Source organism: Poecile atricapillus, chromosome 13 (genome assembly GCF_030490865.1).
Source record: "Poecile atricapillus isolate bPoeAtr1 chromosome 13, bPoeAtr1.hap1, whole genome shotgun sequence".
Taxonomy (NCBI): domain Eukaryota; kingdom Metazoa; phylum Chordata; class Aves; order Passeriformes; family Paridae; genus Poecile; species Poecile atricapillus.
In genome coordinates, this window is record NC_081261.1 from 4,167,501 (window position 1) to 4,190,744 (window position 23,244).

At 41.6% G+C, this 23,244-nt stretch overlaps 1 protein-coding gene across 8 annotated transcripts in view; it reads left to right on the forward strand.

The window, feature by feature from the left end:
* The window catches only part of EBF1 (EBF transcription factor 1), a 267,162-nt gene that overhangs the window by 157,027 nt on the left and 86,891 nt on the right, over positions 1–23,244 (forward strand). For 5 of the 8 annotated variants that reach the window (XM_058848781.1, XM_058848782.1, XM_058848786.1 and 2 more), the window contains exons 7-8: positions 10,653–10,734; positions 18,554–18,695. In XM_058848781.1, coding sequence (XP_058704764.1) covers positions 10,653–10,734; positions 18,554–18,695 — 224 coding nt within the window. The remainder of the gene's footprint in view (positions 1–10,652; positions 10,735–18,553; positions 18,696–23,244) is intronic. The other 3 variants (XM_058848783.1, XM_058848784.1, XM_058848788.1) reach the window with 1 other exon arrangement.

The following is a 23,244-nucleotide window of genomic DNA, read 5'->3' on the forward strand; positions in this document are numbered from 1 at the left end:
AGGGTTGTCTGTTGTTGGTGGTTGTTGATGACAAGTTGATGTGAAGGTATTTTAGCATGTTGTCTAACATGTGTCTGCTGATGAATGTGTCACTGGCACTGCATAGTATTTATTCAACCTTGCTCTTAATTTTTATTTGGAGATTTAGCAGAGATGTAAAACTTAGACTCTTAGAACCATTAAAGTTGGAAAAGACCTCCAAGGTCATCAGGTCCAGCCTTTGACTGACTACTGTGTGGTCAACTAAACCACTGAATGTCACATCCAGTCATCCTTGGACACCTCCAGGGATGGGAACTCCACCACCTCCCTGGACAGCCCTGTCCAAATCTTTGCCATCCCTGCAGTGAAGAAGTCTTGTCTGTATTATAACACCATGGAAGTTGTCTGTAGCTGTTCCCTGTTCCCCTCTGTCAGGTATTTAATGCTGTGCCTCTGTCCTTATAATGCTTTTAGTCTGTTGAACTCCCTCTAAATGTGCTGTTTTTCATAGTTCCCACCACCAAAGCACACAATGCCATGAGCATGATTTATTTTATAAATGTCTTACAAATGCTGACTCATGCCTTTGCCCTGCTCCAGTTCTAACTTGTCACCAACATCCTGATCTGAATTACACCATCCAGTTTTGGGGTTTTGTCCTTCACCTTGGGTACCCTCACTGGATGGTGGGCTTCAAGGGCAGAGAAGATACTGTTTTTTCTTTCCAAGTACACTTTTCCAAAATACTGGAGTTTTTTCTTTGCAAGAGAGAACATTGCAGCTACAGCCTACAATGCCTTTTCCACATCTCTCTGACACAGACAAGGACTTCAGCAAAAGTCTTTTTCCTGCATATTCAAGGCTCATTGCTTTAAGAAAAGCTCTGAAACACTTAGTCCAAAACTTGTGCTATAAGCAGATATGATAGGATTCTACATGCTTGCTGCAGAGGTCATTATTTCTGAGGTTAATTAAGCTCTTTCAGTGTCACGTTAGCAGACATTTGCAATATTTATTGATGACAACTCCAGCATTAGTATAGGGTGAGCCTCTTCACCAGCATATCAGAAACTCTTTTCACCTTCCTCTTTTAGTTTTTTTCCCATTTGTGGTAAATCCCAATGAATTGACAGTGTCTGGGTTGCTTGCCCCCCCCCCCCCCCCCCACAAATCTGCAGCATTTTATACTCAGAGGCAGTCCATGATCCCCTTCAGGTACCCCTGGCATCTCCTCTCTTGTTGAAGCACTGCACACACAGCTCCAAGTGCCTCCGCCTTTCCACAGGACAGCCTCTTGCTTCCTTCCAGCTCTCAAAATAGCCACTACACTCCGGATCCTGTGCTCACTGCCAGAGCTCCCTGCTGCAAAGGAAACGAGGGCTTTATTCTCTTAAATATCATGAAACAATGGGAACCCCTGGATGGAATGTCCAGGTTGTGGGCAGGAGCTGAAGGCAGCACTGGACTTTATTCCACGATGTTTTTGCACTTGATCTTGTCTTGTATAAATACAAATATGTATTTCAATTTTTTTTTTTCCTGGCCTCTAATTCTAGACTCATCCTTCTGGTTTGTTTAAAAGATTCCTTTTAATTGTTGGGTTTTTTTTCTTTATTCAGTAGAACCATGAAAGTATAAAATCACATCTCCCAGCAGCACCTTTGTCAGAGACTGACTGGGTTCCCAGATCACTTTTGTTTTTAATTTATTAAAAGTTATCTTTTAATAACTTAAAGTTATTAAATTATTGTGGTTTTCTTTCCTCCCCTGCATAAGGTCCTTCACTGCTGCTGCTTTAGTTGAAGCAAACATTCAATTTATTCTTTGAAGCTAAGTTGTTTTAGGAGGGGATGCAATCAATCCCTCTCCATATTACACTTCCCAAATACTTCCCAGTAATTACTGGAGTGGCTCAGGTGAGGTAAGTTCCACCCAGGACTGTGTGAACAGGAGATTTACAGGCACGTTTTAAACTTGCCCATTGCTGTTGCAGTTCTCTGGAGGATTTAGTGGTGCAGAAGCTGAGGCTGGGTGTCATCCCAGGAGTAAATCCCACAGTCTTGCAATGTAGATCTTGCTGGCAGTGATCCCAAGGCACTGGAGCAACTGCAGCCAAGAACCCCTGAACATACCCAGACTCAGCATCTCATGGGCACACAGCACTGTGAAGGGTTTTTCTTGCATTTCTCTGGAAACCACTTGGATTGTGGGGTTTTTATATTTTTGAGACATGAATTTATTCAATAATCACTTTCTTGGTCTCTTACTTTCTTCTGACTCATTATTGGTGTATACCATGGGTTATTGTAAGTAAGAGATCTAACAGCATCTTGGTTGTTTCTCTCTCTTCAGGCCATCAATCCTACATATAAATCTGGTCAAAAATAATTTCCATGTCTAAGCAGACCTCCTGCCCCTCCCTCTTTTTTCCTTTTTTTTTTTTTTTAACATAGAGCATCTTCCACTCAAAAAAAATATCTTGACAACAAAATGAAGCAGATCCAGAGCCAGGTCTCAGGAGGTTTCACCATTTTAAGATCATGTCTACACCTGGTGTAAATGCTCAAGGATGCATCTGTTCAGATGGGGTTTGAGTAGCACTTCATCTTCTGCTTGTGCAGAATTTTTTCTCAGCACTTTAGAGGCTCAGACCTGTCCTTTACATCTTTACATGGCCTCAGCCTCTGGGTTTTTCAGATTTGGGTGATGGCACCAGTGTGTCAATGTTACTTAAAGATATTCTTGGGGTCAGGTTATTTGAGGAGTCATTAATTATTGTATGTGCAGGCAGATTACACACAATTTTACATGCAGGTGATTTACAGGTGCCTGGTCCAGGGAAAGGTGGGAAATGTGTTTCCCACACATGAAATATTTACCATGTGAATCTTTACAACTTTCTCAGTAAGCAGGCAGAAGAAATATATCATCAGCACCCCCAGCTCCAGGTGACACATGTTAGGGCCCCATGTTTGCTGTGAGAAAAGCAGCTCCAGAGGGCTGGATTAACCCTGCTCTCCAACATCCCCTGACTTTGATGCCTCTGCTGCTTTTTGGTGCTAAAGTTACATGAGTTTACCTTGAGGAAGCAGGGAAGCAAATGCTGATATCGTATTGCAATAACAGCGCTGCTGTTATCTGTCAGCACTTACACTGAACAGAGGCTCTTTCTGCTAAAGTATGACTCTGGCAGGGCTGCTAATTCACTGGCATTGTGTGAACTATGACAGACCACAGGGCTGCTCTGTAGTTTTTTTCCAGTGACTGAAGTCTAATGCCTTCAGTAAAAATTAAAAATAGTTAACCCACTTTTATGCCCTAGTATTTGTGGGGTGTAACAGGAGTGCAATGGGAAAAGACTGAAGGGAAAAGTGGTTAAATTGAAACAAATTGATTGACTTTTATTATTGCTATTTTACTATTTATAATGATTGTCAAATCATCAACCACTACCAGCAAATACCCTGTGTATCCCCAGTACACAGATGGCATAAACTCCTCCTAACTATTTTTTATTTTGTGATAGAAAGGTAGCTGCAGTTCAAGTGTAATAAAAATTTTAGATGCTGGAGCTGAGCACAAGTAGGGAGATACAGAAACATTCAGATTTTCACTATTTTAAGAAAAAAAAGAAAAATTAAAAGCTCAGACCTGGGGGCAAAATTAAATTAGAGAAGACTGAGCATTCAAACCTGCCTCCGGACTAATCTTAATTCTGTTTTGTGATGTTGTTTTCCAGTGGTGTTATCTCTTTCTTTTCTTATTAAAAGTTTGGGAAAAGAAACCAAAACAGTCTCCCTGGGATTTTAACTCACTCATAGGAGAAAATGCCAAACACACTTTCCCAAACTCCTCTAAATTTCTGTGATGCATTATAACTCAGTATCAGGGAGCTAGAGGAGTCCAGAAGATGCAAGATGAAAAATTGATATGCTGTGCTTCACTGTGCAGAACACACAGACCTGAGGAAAAGTGACTGGGAGCACTTGCTGAAGCGAGCAATGAGTAATTTAAGGCTGGTTTGGGTAGTCCTGCCTTCTGATTTGGTGATTATGTGGGTGCCTCCCCAGATATTTGCTGTGCTGAGCTGAATATTTACTGTATTGAAAACAGCAAACTCTGGCAGTGCTGGAGCTCTGGCAGCCACAGCAAGTTCACAAAAATAACATTATCATTACTATTATTATTCTTATTCTTATTCTTATAATGTTTCTGTTATTATGGCACTGCCTGAAGAATTTCAGTCAACAGGCTCTGACTGCTTGAGGTTTATTCTCTGCATCACATTGCTTCTCTTGGGCCTTTTCTGCAGTTCAGGAGGAAGATATATATTTTCTAGTAAAGTAAATAATTTTCCATGGTTTTAGTTTTGGTATTTGTTTTGTAAACCAGTGAATAGCTTAGCATCCCATAAATGCAAAATGCATGTCTGATTTGGCTTCTATTTTAAATCAGTAAGAACATTGAATCCAGAGAGAACAGATTTGGGATTTTTATTTTTCTTAATTAGGATGTTTGATAACTCAAGAGGTTATGTCTAGAAGAGAGTTAGATGGCTGTATCTGGTGTTTAATTTCTCTTCTGCAGAATAAATTTCCTGTTGTAAAAATGCCACAAAAGGTAGCTACTGCTGTTTATTGACTAAAGAGCCAAGGAAAATCCAGCTGTGAACATGTGGGTAATAGGAGGTTTTCTCCATGCCTATATTTGATTTCCATGTTCAGCCTCATGTTGGTAAATATCAATGTAAGTCTCAATTATTCTTTTGTGAATAAGGTACCTGACATGATCAGGGAGCTGTGTGTGAAAAGGCCTGCAGGGAAAAAAAAACTAAACCAGAAAACCAAACCTGTCTTCAAGTAAAGTTTTAAAATATTGAAAAAAAAAAGAAATTATTGTTCAAGACTAAAAAAAAAAGCTTTATTTTAGCCTAAGTTTTTAAACATCTAGAATTTTGCCATTTTAAAGTAAGAGTTTTGATAGGAAGAGTCAACTTGAAAAGGGAAAAGAGCTGACTTTGTCCTTCTAAAGTTTCTAAAGGGGCATTTTATAGATTGTGGAATCATAGAATCATAGAATGGTTTGGGTTGGAAGGGATCTTAAAGCTCATCTCATTCCTGCCATGGGCAGGGACACCTTCCACTATCCCAGGTTCCTCCAAGCCCTGCCCAACCTGGCCTTGGACACTTCCAGGGATGGGGCAGCCACAGCTCCTCTGGGCACCTGTGCCTGTGTCTCACCACCCTCACAGGGAAGAAGTTTTTGCTAATATCTAATCTAAACCTACCCTCTCTCCCTTTTGATTATTTACTTTCCCAAATAAAATTTCATTTTCTCCATATTTTTTTATTTTAGTGACAGTTTGCTAAGTAGATCAGGAGTTGCAGGTGAAAGTTACAGATTGACAAAGAGAGAAGTGCGTGAAAAGTGCAGAGAAAACACTGCAGAAGCAAACAGAGCAGTGGCAGTGAGGGCACTGTCAGCCTTGGTGACCTCTGGGCTCACCCCTGGACTGGCTTTGGTTACCTCTTGATGTGCCAGGTTTTCACCAGAGCTAAAATACCCACCAGAAATTGTTTGAGACAACTGTTTGTGTAGCATCCCCAGGCTGGCAGCAGAGCTGGGCCTGCGATGTGCTCGAGTATGTGAGTAGTACCTTTGTCTCCATCAGTACTGCTTGTGTATTTAAATTTATGCACATATTTAGGACTCTGCTGAATTGGTGTGCCATACAGAATGGGCATGCAATCCTTTTATCTGATGCAAAGTTGCTAATTATTGCCCTGGCCCGTGTATTTCGGTTTTGCTAATTTTACAGACTCACATATACTTGCTGCTGTGTTTCATCCAGGAGTCTGAAGTTGCCCTTTTTCTATCAAATGTGTTTACAGGACAGAAAAGGTGTGTTTTGTCAGTTTTGTTTGCCCTAGCCAGGTCTGAGCTGTGTAACCAGCACTCACTCTCTGGATAGCCACTGGTCTGGCTGACCTTGGCACCAAGACAGCTGTCATATTTTCTCATGGAGGAACTGTTCTTGAACAACTTCTCCAATGTATCAGGAACAAACAAGCTTTTCTTCAGCATCAGGAATGCAGCAGGTCTTCTTTCCAACTATTTTTTTTCTCCTTCCACAGACATATTTATTGTGGCAATGGCCAGAAAATCCTTCTGCTAAACCTTCATGTTTGGGCTCCTTTAAATTTCCTTCAGGGGAGTGACAGAAGAGCCAATAGATAATGTCAGAGCTTGCTTTCTTTAATTTAACTCTTCAGTTATTTTTAATAAACATGAGTTTTAATTTTTAGTGGCAAGAAAAGCAGGAAGGCAAAATCCTCTTATGTCTTCATTACCTCGATTTCCATTTCTGCCGTGTGTTTAATTTCAATTCCTGTGGTAGTGGCAAAGATCAGGATGCTGCTGGGGAGGGTATTGCACAAAGCCAAAGCCTTTGGTGTGTGATGGACAATAAGGCCAGCAGGGAGTGGCAGGGAAAGTTTTAAATTTTAAACAAGTGGAGTAACCTCCAGCTGGTCTTGTGCTCACGAGATCCATCAGTGGAACAAGGGGAATCAGAGGATGATGGGGCAGGAGTGAGGACAGAGCTGGTTTCAGGAACTGGAAGTAGCAGTCAGAACCAGGGCTGGGGTAGAGTTCCTCCCTAGCAGAGGGTGAGAGCACAATCCTACTGGCACCAACATCTTTTTGGAAATCCAGCAGTTTTGTTGGAAAAAACCCACAACTTCATCTCCAAAAAAGGAATTTCTATTGAATTGTGAGAAAAGGAGAGAACATTCCCAGAACAGCCAATAGCACATTTTTTTAGGGCTTTTGCCTGGCAGACAGAAGTTCACTTTAGTTTGGGCCCTGATTCAGCCCAGGCGTTTGTATTTAACTGGAGGATGTATTTCTACACTGGACCTTGCAGTTACACCTAAATATAATCTAAAATTAACTGGTTTTGTCCCAAACTTCCCTTCCTTACACTCCAGCCTGTCTCTGTGGGATAAAGGTGATGCATGGAATTCTCTGGTTTAATACCAATGCAAGCCAGTAAATCCAAGTGCTCTGTAAAAAGTTTTTGTTCCTGGACCTGAGCTGACTTGAATGGGGCTGGGTTGAGTTTCTCTGCTCCACATGCACAAATGTGTGCACCATCACACCAGGGATGGTAGGAGTCGGAAAGGGAGTCAGAAAATATTAATGAAAAAATTGCCAAGCTTTCAATGGTAGCAATAATTGATGACTGACTCCTGTGTGGCAGAAGAGCGGGAGTTCAGCAGTCACTGAACAAACTGAAGTTTGGAGAGAGAGTTGAAGATTTTATTGACACTCCCGTGTTTTGCACATTTTTTTTCATCTTGCAAATGAATTTCAGACCCCAGTAGTGAGTATTAATGCTATATATCCTCTGTGGTTAGCATTAATGGTACACAGTCCTGCCAAATGCGGGGAAAGTTAGAATTGAAAAAAAATAACCCAGTGTGAAGAAGCTCAATGAGAGCAAATGGGGTTGGAGGTTTATGCTTACAAAGAGCTCAGCTCTGTTGGCACTTCTCCTGGACCAGTGCTGTCAATCCAAATCTGAAATATTTGCAGAGTGAAGTGTTGCTAATGAGCAGCGCTGGCAGGACCGGGCTTGAGGTGATGAAGGCACCTGAACAAGCGGTTTAAAACAGGAACCAAGAGCCTGGGCTGAGCCTCATGAATCAAACTGCTCTGCTCTACTCTTGTCTTAATCTGTTCTCATCCTCCTCCCTGCCAAGGTGGGGGGTTCCATCAGCCGGGTGTACGGTGCCAGCCCAGGAGCTGCTCAGCTCTTGCCTGGATGAGTGTGGGATGCTTGGAGTGCCCAGGGGGACTCCAGCCCTGGTGTGTTCCAAAACAAAGTGCGGCCCCATCGTTTGTTTTGTCTTTCAGTGGAATTAAAATACGGTGCTTGGCAGAATGTGTTCTGTAAACTGGGGACTTTCTTTTGCTTAACATGCAGTGAGTGAACTTGGCTGTTTAAGCTTCGCGTTCCTCTGAAAATGCTGTTATTTTTGCAAGTTAATTTTTTTCTGGAGTTGGTTTAATTCAAAGGAAGTTTTGTTTGCTTGGTTGCTTGCCTGAGGTTTTTTGGTAGGTTTAAATAGATGAGCTTCATTTCTTCTGCAGTTTATTTTGGTGAAACTTCTGTGGCCTTTGGGGGCTATAGCGCAGTGCAAGTGGAGTTAAACTGTGAAACTTTGGGCTAGAGTTTTGCAGACCCCAAAAGTCAATTCTGGCATTTCAGAGTCATTTTCCAACCTTTGACTTGACATGAGCTCAGGCTCTGTAAGGGGAGGAAAGACCCAATGTTTCTCCGGAGAGCTCCACAAAGACTTTTCCATCTTTGTTGGGGAGCCCTTGAATCAACCTACGAACCCTCATTGCCCATTACCCGTGTGCTATGCAAAACCATAACAGGAATTTTTAGCTATTTTAAACAGTTCCATACCCCAGCTCTCCTCAGGCCCGGGGTGTTGCTCTGGAGCAGTGGCAGATCGGGTGGGCAGCTGCTGGACTCGGCCCTCGGCGAAGCCGCCAAAATCCCGCGGTAAGCCCAGGGCAGCGCCAGCTTCTCCCCAAAGAGCGAGTGGCTCTGAGAGGTTTTGCCACATAAGGGCCTGTTTGAGGCTGGAGGCACCAGCTGACAGGGATGTCTTTGCCTCCGAACAGATGGCCAGGCTTTTTATTTCAGCGAGCAATCTCGTGTGGAGGGGTGGTCTCCAAATCCTGCCAGGGTTTCGCGAGACAGGGCCAGCTTAGGGCAAGAGGGATCTGATGTCTGTGCCCTTCATAGCTCGTGAGCTAAATGACGAGCTGCTGACAGGACAGCCATCATCTGAAGTGTAAGATCCCCAACTCTCCCCACTTTTCATTTTTCTTTGGTGGAATTAATGCCCTATTTGCTTGTCTCTCAAAATCCGTTCTGGCACAAGTACAAACCCTCGCCTGGTGGCAAGCAGTTGTCTGGATCCGAGATGCCAAGATTTGTGCTGACAGCTCCTTCTACACAATCTGAGTCAGGCTGTCACAGCTGGCCATTAGCGGCTTAAAAAGACACTCATGTACAGCAAATAGCACCACCTTTCCATTATTGGATATCAGAACCTGCTTGATTGAGAAATTCAATGACTCTCACTGCTCTTTCCTTTAAACAAACACGGTCTCCAAACCCCTGTTCTAGTGCTGTAGATGTTTATTTTATGTTGATTTCTTGCTCTTGTTTAGAAGCTCAGGTCTAGAAGAGACTTCCTGGGCCAGGAGATCTATTCCTTGATAATCTCTAGCATCACATCTGATAATCCTCCTCATTACACTGCATTTCTTTAATGAAAACAGTCCCTCGTAGTTTCAATTTACTGTTGAAGCCATTTGCCTTGTATGGTTTTCTTGACGTGGAGGAAAAGCAGCAAAACTTGCCTTGTTGAGGGGCAGCATCACAAGTAGAGCAGGGCAAAGAATGCTGCTCATCAAAAAGGGATTTTCTGAAGCTGTTTACCCTGCAGTGTTGCCTTTCTTGCTCACAGTCTGTGCAAATTCTGCTGGCCTAGCATTCAGTTTGGGTGCTAAAAGAGGGCTGCTTGCAAAAGTTAACATTCAGATTTAGAGTAAAACAGGATCAAACTGTTCCCCACCCCGCTCCTGTATGTGGGAACAGGGCAGAGGAACTTCTGCTTAGTCACTGATGGTTACTGCACGTGTAATGCTGCCCTGTCTGGTTACACTGGGCTTTAAACTTGCTCTAGGATTAAACTTTGCACGGCTGAGCTTTAGTAGACCTTAGTCTGTAGTTTATTTTGGACAAAGGGCTGATAAACTTTGGCTTTCGGGGAGGAAGCCTGGAATCTGAGACCCACTATTATTCATTGACTTGTCTTTATGAGTTTACAGTCCACTGATGCATAACACTGAAGGAAATATTTTCAGTGAAATGTTTGCTTTTTTCTTTGGCTTTGTAAAAGGCAATGTCTTTTCTTAGAGATATATGTCAGGGTCATATAGCTACTTCAGTGAACTGTGTATGGTCAGGAAATAGACTGCATCAAGAATATTTCATTTTTCCATGAAGTCATTATTTTGACCAAGACTTCCCCCTTCTCCTCTCAGGGATTTGGGCTCCACTAACCACTACTTGAGCATTAACTTTGTGCACAAACTCGGTTTAATCCTGGGAGGGAGATTTCAACTGTATGGAACATTTTCAGTATTTTTGTATTAAATCAAAACTTGCGGGTGACAGCGAACTTGTAAAACAAAACCCCATTTATACCCAAAGGAATTTTCATGTCTAGCATTTTTCTGTCCCTTTTTTGCTGTGCTGAAAAACGTGTCTGTTCCTCATTGCTCTGCATGGCGCAGCGAGCCTGGCGTGACAGAGGGACTGACTCTGCAAACTTTAATGGCTCTGACACAACAGAACTATGAAATGAGTGTTTAAATTTTCAGGATGTGCTCACGTGTTTTGCTAGACTGGGGCCTATGCAAGCTCCACTCCCTCTTTGGAGGGGAAGGGGGGTGATTTGGGAATATCAATGTTGATAAGTCTTTGTTGGACCAGTGCAGATGTCATATTTATGTAATTGTCATATTTATACATACTGCACCCTATTTCTAAGACATTAATATTCGTTTCTCTTTCTTCACAGGTTCTTCTTGAAATTTTTCCTCAAATGTAACCAAAATTGCCTAAAAAATGCAGGAAACCCTCGAGACATGCGTCGATTCCAGGTCAGTCGGACACGCTTCCTCCTTTAAAAGTCAGCAGCTGTTAGGGACAGAAGTACTTTGACCCAAACTAACCTAGTAATTCACTGGAAGATGCTAAAAACATAAGGTCACAAAATATTGCCTGAGGACTTCTTGTCACAGCAGAATTGGCAGGAAGTAGTTGGGTTTTCTTGCTCTGGAAGAGAGCACTCTTGAAGATAATGTCATCTCCACCGGAAGGGAAAGCATGAAAAGGAAAAATCAAAATGACCTCACTGCTGTTTTCAGCTACGGGGCTCCCCTGCTCTGAGATATTCCTCTCTCCATGGGCAGCTATTTGTTTTCATGCAGACACAGAGTGAGCACCTTGTTTTATTGGCTGGGGCAGAGGAAGGTGTAAGAGCAATTAATTAAATCAGGCTCATGACTACACTTGTTACTCCTGAGCAGTGGTAAAGAGGCATAAATATGCATTGATGGGGTGAAGGTCCGTCCTCTAGTGAGCTCTTGGCAAAAGCTACCACGGGGTGTCTCTTTCTTGGGATGCTTTGGGAGGGTATTTCCCCTCTGTGGCATTGGGGCTTGGGACCTGAAATACCAACACAGCTTCAGATGGCCAAGGCCACCTTTTTATGCTCCACCTATGTCAAAGCTCATTTTGGGATGAAGAACATCACTGTCCCTTGGGAAGGTGGTCTGAACATGCACTTCCCCAGTGCTGGAGCAGAGTGGAGTGGTGGCAGTGCTGAGATATAATTGCTCCAACCCTTCTATTGAAGACATGGTCTTTGACTGGGGCAGTAATGCTTTACCTGGGTATGTGCTGAATAAAAATATGGGATAGAGAGTCAAAGGACCTTCTCTTTTGGTGGGAGGAGTGAATATAGCCCACGGAGGAAACATGGTAGAATCTGTCCATGGGGCTTTGCCTCAGGGTTCTGAGGAGGAAACAAGAAATTTTCTCCAGAGACCGCATGAGTTTCTGGAGAAACACAACTCCAAAATATATCTGCTTTCTGTCGTTACTCAGGACTTTGCTTCTTTTCCAGCATTGTTGCACTTCAATAAAAGTTTTGAATGTTATGTAAGTGACAATATTATTTATATGTAGAATGTCTTTTGTTGAACTGCTTAATTGCAGCAATGCTGGAAGGCAGAAGGGTGCTATTTGCCTCTGAGCAGGGAAGTGCAGAAGTGAGGAGATGTGGCCACAGGGATTAAATTAATCAGTGTAAAAGCCAGCATTAGCATGGCAGAGCCCTCAGCTTCTCACCCCACACTCCTCGCTCTGTCACGTTTCTCCTGTGATTCCAGAGGGCATTATCATGGAGAGAGAATGTGGGAAAAGGACTCTCACCAGCCATGGGGATTTAGTCCGAGCAGTCACCCCTGGGGCCTGTCAGAGCTTGCTTCACAACATGTACTCTCTGCTGGGGCTGTGCTCAGCCAGGCTCGAGGCTGATTTTCATATGGAAATGCCTGTGCGTGTTCCCTCAGAACAGCAATCAGGAGCTGTGGCGGCGGGGAGGTAGGACATAGGAAAGGTTGTTGATCTCTTGACTTGTAAAGACATTCTGTCATACAAACCCAGCTTCACAGCAGTTGAGCTTTCCGTGTGTAAACAGAGACTGCTTAATTACACAGGTCATGTCAATTAGCGTGACCTCAGCATTTTCAAGAAATTAATCACTTTCAGCCGAGGGAACCACTCCTACTCTCATACAGGGTGGCATTGAAGCTCACAGCATTCTCTTCAGTGCCCAGCCTTATTGTTTTACAATAGCTGCTTTTGTTTCTTCCCTTTTCTTTTTATTTTTTTTTAATTTTTGGACTTGTCTTCAAGCAATAGATTTCTTAAAATAAAACAGCTGGGCTCTACAGAGTCCAAGCTTCATTTATCATTTCTTAGGGTGAAAAGGACCAAGTGTACATGTAGTATCTCAATGCTTTGGTGCTCCTGGATCTTTGAGGCAGTGTTGTGTAGGAACCAAGTGAAATCTGTGCCCTTGTGTTTGCTGTCAGCTGCCTTTGAATTGTGCCAGTGACTTACAAGGTCTCCAACAGTGATGTCAAAGTTCTGGTTTAAAACTATAAGGATAAGTTGTTTCCAGATACTTCTAAATGGTACCATACTAATTTTATACACACAAAAATGGAGACATTCCCTTCCTCCATTCCCCTGCTTGTGCTGGACTTTGAAGCTGCCAAGAGATATGTTCAGCTTTTGGTCTGTCATTCATCAGTCTCCAAAAGTTGCTGGAAATTCTTAGAAAACAGATTATGGCTTTGATGGGAGAATCAGTGAAAGGTCAAGGACATGAGTCTTGCCCTATCTAAGGACCAGTCCTATGGACAATATCCTTTCTTAGTAGATTTTAGAGTTGGTTTGGGTTTTTTTCCCCTGCAGCATGGAATTGTCTGATTATCATCTGACACAAGACATGTTAAGAAAGTACAGGGAGGAGTCAGAGTGTGTGTTGATTCAGGTGATCTGTGTGTGACACTTCATTCAGGCTCACCATCAGAAATGAATCAGAAGGTTTAATCCTGAGCTTTGCTTGCAAATGTAGGAGTGTGGTAAGCCTAACATAAAAGCTGTTGTGGGCCTGGAAGGAAATAAATTTCTCTGCATGTCTGAGATGTCCAGGCATGTGACAAGTGGAGTGCCAGCAGAGTGTGTGTGCTGGAGCAGTGCTGGCCCTGGCTGTGTTGGTTGTGTCTCTATTAGCACAAGGAGACAGTCAGGGAGGAGAAGTCAAGTATTGCACAGTACTTCAGCTGTGCTTCACACTCCCTGCTTGTCCTTGAGAAAATCATTTTATCTCGATGCTCTGTCAGCCCAAATGCACAAAAACGTTTGGTGCTGTTGTGTATTATCACTTTTGCCCAACCTTGCCTTTTTATTCCACAAACCCCATGGAGCAGATGCTCAGTCTGGTTGTGAATTCTTCATCACAATAAATCATTCTTGGTGGGATGGGCTGTAGTGCCCCCGTTAGTGGTAATAATAATATTACTTCTAAGTAGATGGTGTCATGAGTGAACCCAGATTTGAATTTTCAGAACTAAAAACTCATTCCTACAACCTAAACAGTTTTGTATGTTATTGTAATTAATGAAACCCAGGTGCCCTAGCTGTCTTGTTGTTCTTGTTTTAGCACAACTGCTTGTAAACTGACACATGTCAAGTTTTAATTTAGAGGAAACTTTTCAGGCTGTGTCACTGAATAAAACCCCAAACATTCACTTATTATGAAAACCTTGAAAGTCGCTTAGAGATTGCCATGCTGTTTGATTCTGTTACCACAGCCTCTCCTGCAGCAGAGGCTGCTCGTTTGCCTCCATGGGATGCTGCCACTCATGTTTGAATTGAAGCCACTTGTGTCTTATTGCAAATTTGCATAAGAGACAGAGATGATGCTTCATGAATCCCAGATAATGGAATTTGGACATGCAAGGCTCCATCCCCAGAGAAGGGAAAGGCAAAAAAAAAAAAAAAGAGAGAGAGAGACTGAAAAATAGCAGTGAGAGAGCTGTGGCCCAATTCAACAAGGTAATTAAGTGCCCGGTCTGTCCTTGAGCACGTGAGAAAAATTACTGAATGTATTGTACTTATGTGCTCTTAGTTAGGCACCTTTTGAAGTGTCTTGTTAAATGGAGAGTGATTTTTAGTTACTAGAATAAAGAAGTCAACACATTGTAGGAAGAGGTCACCAAGTGGTGATGAAAATAAAGATGTGCTTGAGCCATTTATAGCTTTCAGAAGAGTGGCAAGCACCAGAGTTACATATTTAACACTTAGGACACACTTCAAACCTGGAAATCATCCTAGCCAGATTTTCTCTGCCTTTGTCACTGGGTACTGAGGACATTGTAAAAATATCAGATCCCTCACCATACACTGGAGAAAATTGAAAGCACAAGGAAAATGCTATGTCTTAATCAGTGAGCAAAGCTTAATGGGCTGTGGTTAAAAATCGGGACTTGTGCAATGCTTAATTTTGATATATTAGGTGAGGTACTATACCAAATAAACAGGCCGAGTGCTAAACGTGGATAAATAGCTTGATCTCCAGGCTCCTGGTCTCTGAATATTTAAAGAAAAAAACAAAAAAACTAAGCTCCAAAGTATTCACAAACTGAAGTATTTAATGGCAGACAGGATAATCCACAGAGCTGGGATATGTTACTGCATTCGATAATGCAAACTTCATTGAAGAAAGTTGTAAACCCATGTGTTTCTTTCATACCTCTGTCTCCCCTGGTGTTGATATAGGATTTAAATTCAAAATCTATGAAGGGCTAAAGCTAAAGCTCAAAATCATTTTCCGTGTTTGCCTGTCTCAAATTAAAACTGTGTTTTGTTGACAAAATTTGGAAAGGTTTGAGATTTGGCAGACCTGGTTGTCCCTGTGCTTACATTAATGTGTCAGCACCTCATTAATCATTTATTAAACTGTAGTGTGCCTTTCCCTCTTGCTACAGTCTGTGTTTTAGGATGCCTTGGTGCCCATTCCATATATACTCTGGCTGTCCCCTCCCCCTAATTTTATGATTTCTCCACAAATTAGTTTTAGCATGTGTTTTAACTTGAACATATCCCAGTCATTTCAAAATCAAAATGAGGAGAGTGTAGTATTTTTTTAGATTAAAATATATGAGTAGAACTTGTAAGTATGTAAGTGCTCTGTAGCAATCCAAGGAGGTAACTGTGGCACACGATATTCGAGGTGCATTTTTTTCACTCTTAATAATTAGTGGCATTAATATTTCCTTAGTGCAGTGCGCATTCAGGGTTCCTCTATTAATGAGAATTTTCATTTAAAGAATTGAGCAGCAAGAGCGTGTTGCTTCTTACAGGTGTGCTATGAATAATCTTTTTTTTTCAAACAGACACATAAGAGGGTTTTTTCTGCATTTCCTGAGACTGGAAACAGTTTCTCTTGGGGATTCCATTTATAGTTTCTGCTGCTAACGACACCAAAGAACCACACCAATGCGGTCTCTTCATAGTAAATCAAATTGTTCAGGAGGGGGAGGTAGGAAGACATTGTTAAGTAATTCAAAATATGTTGCATCAACAGTTTTGAAAACCTGAGGAGGGGGAAATTAAATGTAGCTTTACTCACATAAAACCTCAACAGGATTGTTTCCTCAAACTCTTACCTAGAAAGTTGCACGTATAGCAGCAGCTAATTAGATACAGGATTTTCACAGGTTCTTACTGTTACTACTCTTGACTCATTATTTTTCTGGAATCCCATTTCTAAAAATGTTTAAAGTTTTGGTTTCAGCTCAGCATTGATCAGCTTTCAGCACAAAGTCTATGTGTACCTATAAGGTTTTAGAATTAAGAAAATATTTTAGCTTATAGCCACTGCTATTAATTGTAATTTTGTTAATTTTCATATGCATCTAATCAGACCCATAGAAGAAGATAAGGAGCTGGCAAAAATCTTGGATCTGTGACAGGCAATGCCAAGGATTTGGTTCAAAGTCCCACTTGCAAAGAATTTACAATGGTTGCAAGTGCACAAATAAGATTGCAAACCCCGAGCCACTTACTATAAGATCATATTTTATTGAAAATATCATAAACTTTATTCTACCCCTCAGGAATTCAATGGATAAATTACTTTTGAAATCCCTTTTGGAATTTTATATATAGGGCTTGGGTTTTTTTCTCTCCGTAGTTTGATTTCAGAAAAACTTATCTGTAGTATTTGTACTTTCTTTTTCCCAAATTTCCATCTGTAGGAGCTCTTGAATCATTTATTCTGTATTTTAATATCTTTCACTTAAAACATGCACAGAAATCTATTGCTTGGAATGCCATTATGAGGGATGGGGTTAGGATCTTTTAGATGTAAAATATTACCTTTTGTATTCCTCTTTTTCAAGAGAAAGACTTCAGAATCAGCTGTGGGCAGTTTAGTGGCCTTGCTTACTTTTTGAGTATTTTAATTGGGAGCCAGAAATAGGTGGAAAATTTTCCTTTTGCTCTTTTTTTTTTTTTTTTAACAGCTCCAATTCAAGTGATGAAATTGAATAGTTGTAAGCGATCCTTTAAGTGTCCCCATTTGACCAACTTTGAGAGGCAGCAGCTTCCTGAGAGAGTTGAAGCAATGTTTGCCAATCCTTGTAAAGCATTTCACCTCTTCAGAGGCTAAAGCCTCTCAAAACCAAGAACAATTAAAGCGAGAGCCTTTCAGAGCGACTGGGGAATTCAGCAAAATAAATCAGAAATCCTCTGCCGTGGCTCTGGAGGCTTGCCTCATTATAAGAGCAGATCTATTAGCCCCCTTGCCATTGTCTTTCATTTCTCAAGTGAGGTGATTCTAATTAAATTAATCTGCATGTCAATCTATCGGTGATCAATCAAAAGGGCTGAGGTCCCCCTTTGCGGCGCTGTGCTTGCGGCTGACAGGGGCTGATAATGGAGGAAGAAATAAACTGTCGAGCAAAGTTAATTAGTCAACATAATAGGTGGATTAAACAGGAGCTGCTGATTGCTGTTTCACATGTCGAAGCATGAGGTGGGAGCTGAAACTGCAATTAACAGACAATTATTATATTTGGTTGTAAGAGGTCGCATGAATAAACATATCTCTGTGGGTTTCAGTCTTTAATCCCTTTCCCTGTTTAATGTAAGGAGAAGTGTAGGTCATTTCTTCTTATTGTTTTAGTCAAAGTTCTCGAAGGCAACGCGTGCTCCTGGCAAACCGGCAGCCAGCTGAAGGCCAAATCTTTGGCTGGGGTAAAACCCTGGGAATGCCACACTTTTGCTGGGAAAAGGCTGTGGGAGGGGTGGCTGAATGAAAGCCAGGGAGGATGTGAGACTGCGTGGTGTGAATGGGGTAGGAGGAGACGTGGTGTGATGAGCTCGCAGCTCTGCGAGGGACTTGTTTCGCTGTGATATTTCATGGCTCATGTCCCTCTGCCTGGACAGGGATTTATTTCCTTGAGGAGCCTCAGGGTTGAGGAGTCCCTCTGGGCACCTTGGAGCAGCTGGGTCTTCTACTCTGGACCCATCATTTACCTGTTTGCCCCTGCTGGGTTGGCTCCTCTCTTACCCCAGGCAGCCCTGGGGAGCAGAAGTGTCTGATCCTTCCTCCAGCGCAGTCCTGCTGTGTCTCCCTCACCTCGCCTCAAATCGAACCCCAGGTGTTGACATTGAGATAAGTTGAGAAATACAAATAATTCTAACACTGGATGAATAGGGTTGTGTTCTCCAGATCAAGACCCCACTGTCAAGCGTGTGTGTGTGTACACAAACATACGTACTCCTTAAGATAGAGCTCGGGAGAAATTTGGGCAAATCCAACAACCTGCAGTGCCTGTGCTGAGGGGAGAGAAGCAGAGAAGGGTGGGGGCGAGGCAGGCAACCACTCTCGTTACAACTTCACAAAATACACTTTTGTTTTCTTTTATTCTGAATCGATTCTCATTTGCAATGTCAACACCTCTGTCTACTTCAGCGTGGAAACTGAAGGATAATTTAGGGTGAAACACAGCTGCCCTTGTATATAGGGGAAAAAATACTTAATAAAGATCCTCTTGTTAAAATGATGGTTAACAGTGTGCTGTCTGCCACACAGCTACAAACTCTGCAATTTGACTTAAAACTGCATCAAAAGCTTTCGATGCCAAAGACCCACTCATCAATAGCGTCTCTTGTTAGATTTGTACAGCATAAGCACCAGTTATTATGCGAAATAGCTTTGCAATTTTCTACAGCTCCCAGCTGTTATTTATTTAACCGAGTTTATTACACTCCGCGCTTTCTAAAAAACACACGGATTTATCCAAATTTTCCTCCATTTTGCTCTTGTGCTTGCAGGTCGTGGTGTCTACAACAGTCAATGTTGATGGCCACGTGTTGGCAGTGTCAGACAATATGTTTGTGCACAACAATTCCAAGCACGGGCGGAGAGCTCGAAGACTCGATCCCTCGGAAGGTACGCCTTCTTATCTGGAACATGGTAGGCAAATCATTTTCGTTGGTTGGCATTGCTACTTTAAATGTGGATTTATTTGGTTTGTGTCTCTGGCTGCTGGTTTCAAAATTGTCCTGTAAGCGTTTATTGTCTCTGGAGCCAGACATTTGAAAGGGACTGGCCTCCAGACCAAAGAGGGAATTTTTCAAGTAGGTCAGCTCTAAATGTAGTGAGAGGACAAACAAGTAAGCAAACATGGGTGCAGAGGTTGTCCTGTGTGTCAATGAAGTGATTTTTTTTTTTTTTAATGTTAGTTGCATTTATTCAGCACCCACTATTGGAGTCTGATTTTTTTTTCCCCAGACTGCCCTGTTTTTTGACTGTGCATCTAAAGGATGCTGCATATTTTTTGAAGTGCTCAGCACCCAAATTTTGGATTGCATTTCTTCTGTCTATAGGGTGCTGAGCTCTCTAGGAGATTCATCTGTTCCTTTGAATTGCCCTAAATGAAAGCAGAGCCCTTTTGGAAATCCATCTGCTTACTTAAGCCATGGATGAATGTTCTTTTCTGGCTCCAGCTGTGCCAGCTGAGGACGTTGCTTTTCCCACAGCTGTTTGTCTCCTCTCCCTGCTCCAGGCTATTCTTCACCCTGGACATGCCAGCTAGGATGGTTGTGTGCTTGCTCCCTGGTCTCCTCCAGGCCAGTGAAGTTCATTTGAATTAAACCATTTAAATAATCACTCTTTGCCAATCTGGCTTGTTGCTGAAATGATTGAAGGAGAAATGGTGCAAGGCAATTTGGCTTTTCTGAAAGCACAGTAAACTCCAGCAAGGGTGGGATGGGGGCACGTGGCTGGAAGCAGCCTGGGGACAGTAATCTCTTCTGTAAGGTCAGCTGGTCCTGGAAGGGAACATCTGCTGGTGACTGTAGGTGCTTAAAATGGGAGTTGTTGAGTGCAAATGTACTCTGAAAAATCTGGATTTGATTAATGTTTTGTTTTGCTCTTTGTCCTCAAAGTTGATGACTACTGCTGAAAAACAAAACAAAAACAGAGGGCATTTCACTCCCCTCTCCCTGTTCCAGCTTGGTAGAATAGCTCTTTGTCTTCAAAGCTGTTTGTAATCCTAAATTCAATAGGTGCTTGCTCCCTGTAAGAGATGTGTACCCTCAGCTCCCATTGAAGTAGCTGAGTGTAGAAGGCACCAGTCCTTTATGCTGGTTTGTTTCACAAATATTTGCCAAGGATCTGATGAATAATTAAATAGATTTTTCCAAAGAGTTTGAAGAAACCAGATAAAATTTTCTCTGGGAAAGCATATGCCACTCAGAAAAATGTTAACTAGATATGTTAAAAGAAATTATTAATGCTGAGAAATGGGAAAACGTGTGGGTTTCTACTGCTCAGTGGATTCCTGTGGAAATACTTTTCTATTCTGTTTATGCTTTCAGGCATCAGTCCTGCAAGCACTTATGCATATATTTAAGATTATGCTCACATATGGTCCTGTTGGGATCAATGAGGCTTCTTGTGTCAGAGAAGCTGAGGGTATTGATAAGTGTTTGCAGAATCGGGTCTGTAGTTCACACTTACTAACCTAAAATTCTTAGCTCAGCAGCGTTTCTCATTATATAAACATAACTTACATCTGTATTTATTTAGCTCTAACTTTTTATGTAGGCTACGAGCCATTTTCAGCCATAATTCATGTTATAGAATTTTTTTTTTCATCCTGCCAACAACCTAATTTAATAAACAAACCACTGTCATAATTTTTACAGAAATTTATAAGGAATGTATGAACTCTGTCTTTATTAATTAGCAGAAGGCATTACAAAGGGAAACTTCTTTCTGTTCAACTTTGTAATCTTTCCATTAAGGCTAGTCTTAAAAAAAAAACTTTCCTGTTTTTTTTCTTATATTCCTACTAAAGTAGCTGCCATATTCTTTTTTTTTTTCTTTTTTCTCCATAGCAGTCTTCTCAGTGCATGCTTTTGGTCGAGGCAGTACTTAATTTCTCTTACATAAATGCCCTTATTCTCATGCATGCTGGTGTCTCATTTTACCACAGCTGTCGTTCCCACTCCTACAACCTGAGGGATTCTGTTGCAAAAAGCAACAATAAAAAAAAAAAAAAAGATAATTCTCTGCTTACGTAGCTGCACACACCTGAGTTACTGTGCTGATATTAAAAGTCAACATCTGCAAAATATCTCCATGTGTACGTTTTGTGGGAAAGGTGATTTTTCTAATCTGCTTTCTCAGGCACCTCTCAAGCAACCTCATAAAGCAACTGCTAGTAAATTCTTACTTTTGAATAGCAACCTTCACACTACAAAATTGCTCTCTTCCCAAAGGCTTGGTGGAGCCTTTCTTTTTAACCTAAATCCTTCAGTTCAGCTCTCCAGGAATTCTCTGAACATGTGAGTCCCAGAAACAGAAAAAAAAAAAAATAAAAAAAATCTGGTAACTCTTGTTATGATGTTATTAGGTATCTAAAACACTTAACTAAATAAATAAAAAGAAAGGAAAAGGCTTAATGCTGTTGAATTTTGGACAAGACCCATTGGAGCAGATGACAGTTTCCTCCACTGAAATTAATTTTTGCTTTCAGTTCGAGTCACAAAACATATTATTTTTGTCCAGTTTTTAGAATTTTTATTTTGGATAATGTCAGAGGCAGTTTGTTTGCGTCTCCTCTTCCCCAGGGGAAGGACAGATTGACCTGGGCTGTATCTGTAAGCAGGGAGATGGGAAGTGAACATAGTCATGGTTTGTCTCTGGTTCATTGCTCTGGTGAGCAACTACTCATTAAAGGTTTCTAAAATCTGGGATCTGACTGTAGTATACCCTTGACCAAATGTATTCCTGTGGACTTTTCCAGACATTTAACTTCTTTACACAAATATCTGATGGCAATAGAGATGAATGCCTGACTGTGAGGGCTGGGGAGAGGGGAGGCAGGATGTAGCAAGGAGTGCTGGCTGTTGAGTTCACTTAGACAATATCCAGCTTATTTTTCCTTACAAGCTTGTGCTTGCTCCTCTGAAACCCGGATTAAAGCTTTTGTGACACCTAAAGGACACTTTGGGTGCCAAAAAGTTGGAAAGAAAGGGGAACCTCCTAAGCCTCTCTGGAGCCTGGTGTCTCCACACTTGGGTCTCACCATCTCATTAGCAGGTAGCCTGGATTATTTTTGGGACATCCAACACATCTTTATTTATATCTTGCTTGTCAGACTTTTCACTCAGTAAAGTGAATATTCTTTTTTGTATCTCCTTTCTCTGAATATAACCAGGACCCTGGATTCTGGTTTTGTATCCACATGCTGCCCCCTTGAAGCCAGTGGGTTAAGCAGCTAATCTTTCAAATAAATATATCTATCTTTTAAAAGTAATAGCTGGCAGAGGCCAATTATTATTTCATCCATCTCCATGTGGTATAAATAGGGTAAGCCACAGTAATCTGTGGTTTTCAATAATTATCACTTTTTCATTCACAAATAGTTTGATCCTCACTGGCTTTATATTTATGGTAAACCAGAAAGCCGGTGTGGTTGACCTTTCCAAATTATATATATATATAGTAAGATGTATAGTCAAGAGCCAACAGGCCCCAACCAATAGGATATATTTCAGCTTGTAGATCATCCCAGGGTGTCAATTTTAAAAGCAAAATCTTCCCAATGAAATTTAAGTGATGAACTTATGGAAGGGGAGAGTTCTGGCAGGGCTTGCAACAACTCTTCTCAAGTTTACCAGCAATAAATCCACTGCAGTGTTTCCAGTTAAAACTCTCATACCATTGCAAAGTAAACATTCTTTTTTTTTCTCCCCCAAATCTTTTGAATGTCTTTACAAGAATGTAAAGCCAATTGCAGCATCAGTTTCTCTATTATTTTTCCTCACTGGCAGAATGCAATGCCCTCGAAAAATGATAGTCCCCGAGACCCTGTCAGTTTGCATGCTCTAACACTTTATTATCTAATGATCTAATATGCAACAAGGCAAAGAGGGGGTGCTTATCACCCTGACAGGATGCCTAAGAGAAGTGACTAAATTACTTTATGTACCATTAGCACTAGCTGCCACGGTGAACTCACTGCGAGCATTTATGCAAATATTCCTGAATACATTCAAGTGGCCTTGTCAGGAAGACGACTGACAAGCAGCTTAAATGCTTGGGTTTTTAAAGGGACAGTTTTATTTCTTTTTTCTTTTCCTTCCACCTCCATGGGAGAGCACTGAAGAATTAGGTGATGGTGAGCTTTGCTGACGATTTGGTTCTGAGTCAGCTCAACAGCAGCAGCAGATGAAAGATGCAGGGTAGAAATAGACACAAATGATAAGATGTGATGTCAGTTCGCAGGTGGAAGTGGAGATAACCATGATTTCCAAAGCAACATCCTGCTGTTATTTTAATATGAAATATACATAAATCTCTGTGTTTATATCTAAAATAAGTCATTATGTAGCAAAACTATCACTACTGGTTGCCTTCAGCTGGAAAGGATAGTGCATGGCTGGGTTGTTTGATCACTCTGTTGTGGTACCTGAGACAGCCAAGCTTTTACAATGTTGTTTTAGCTCTTGAC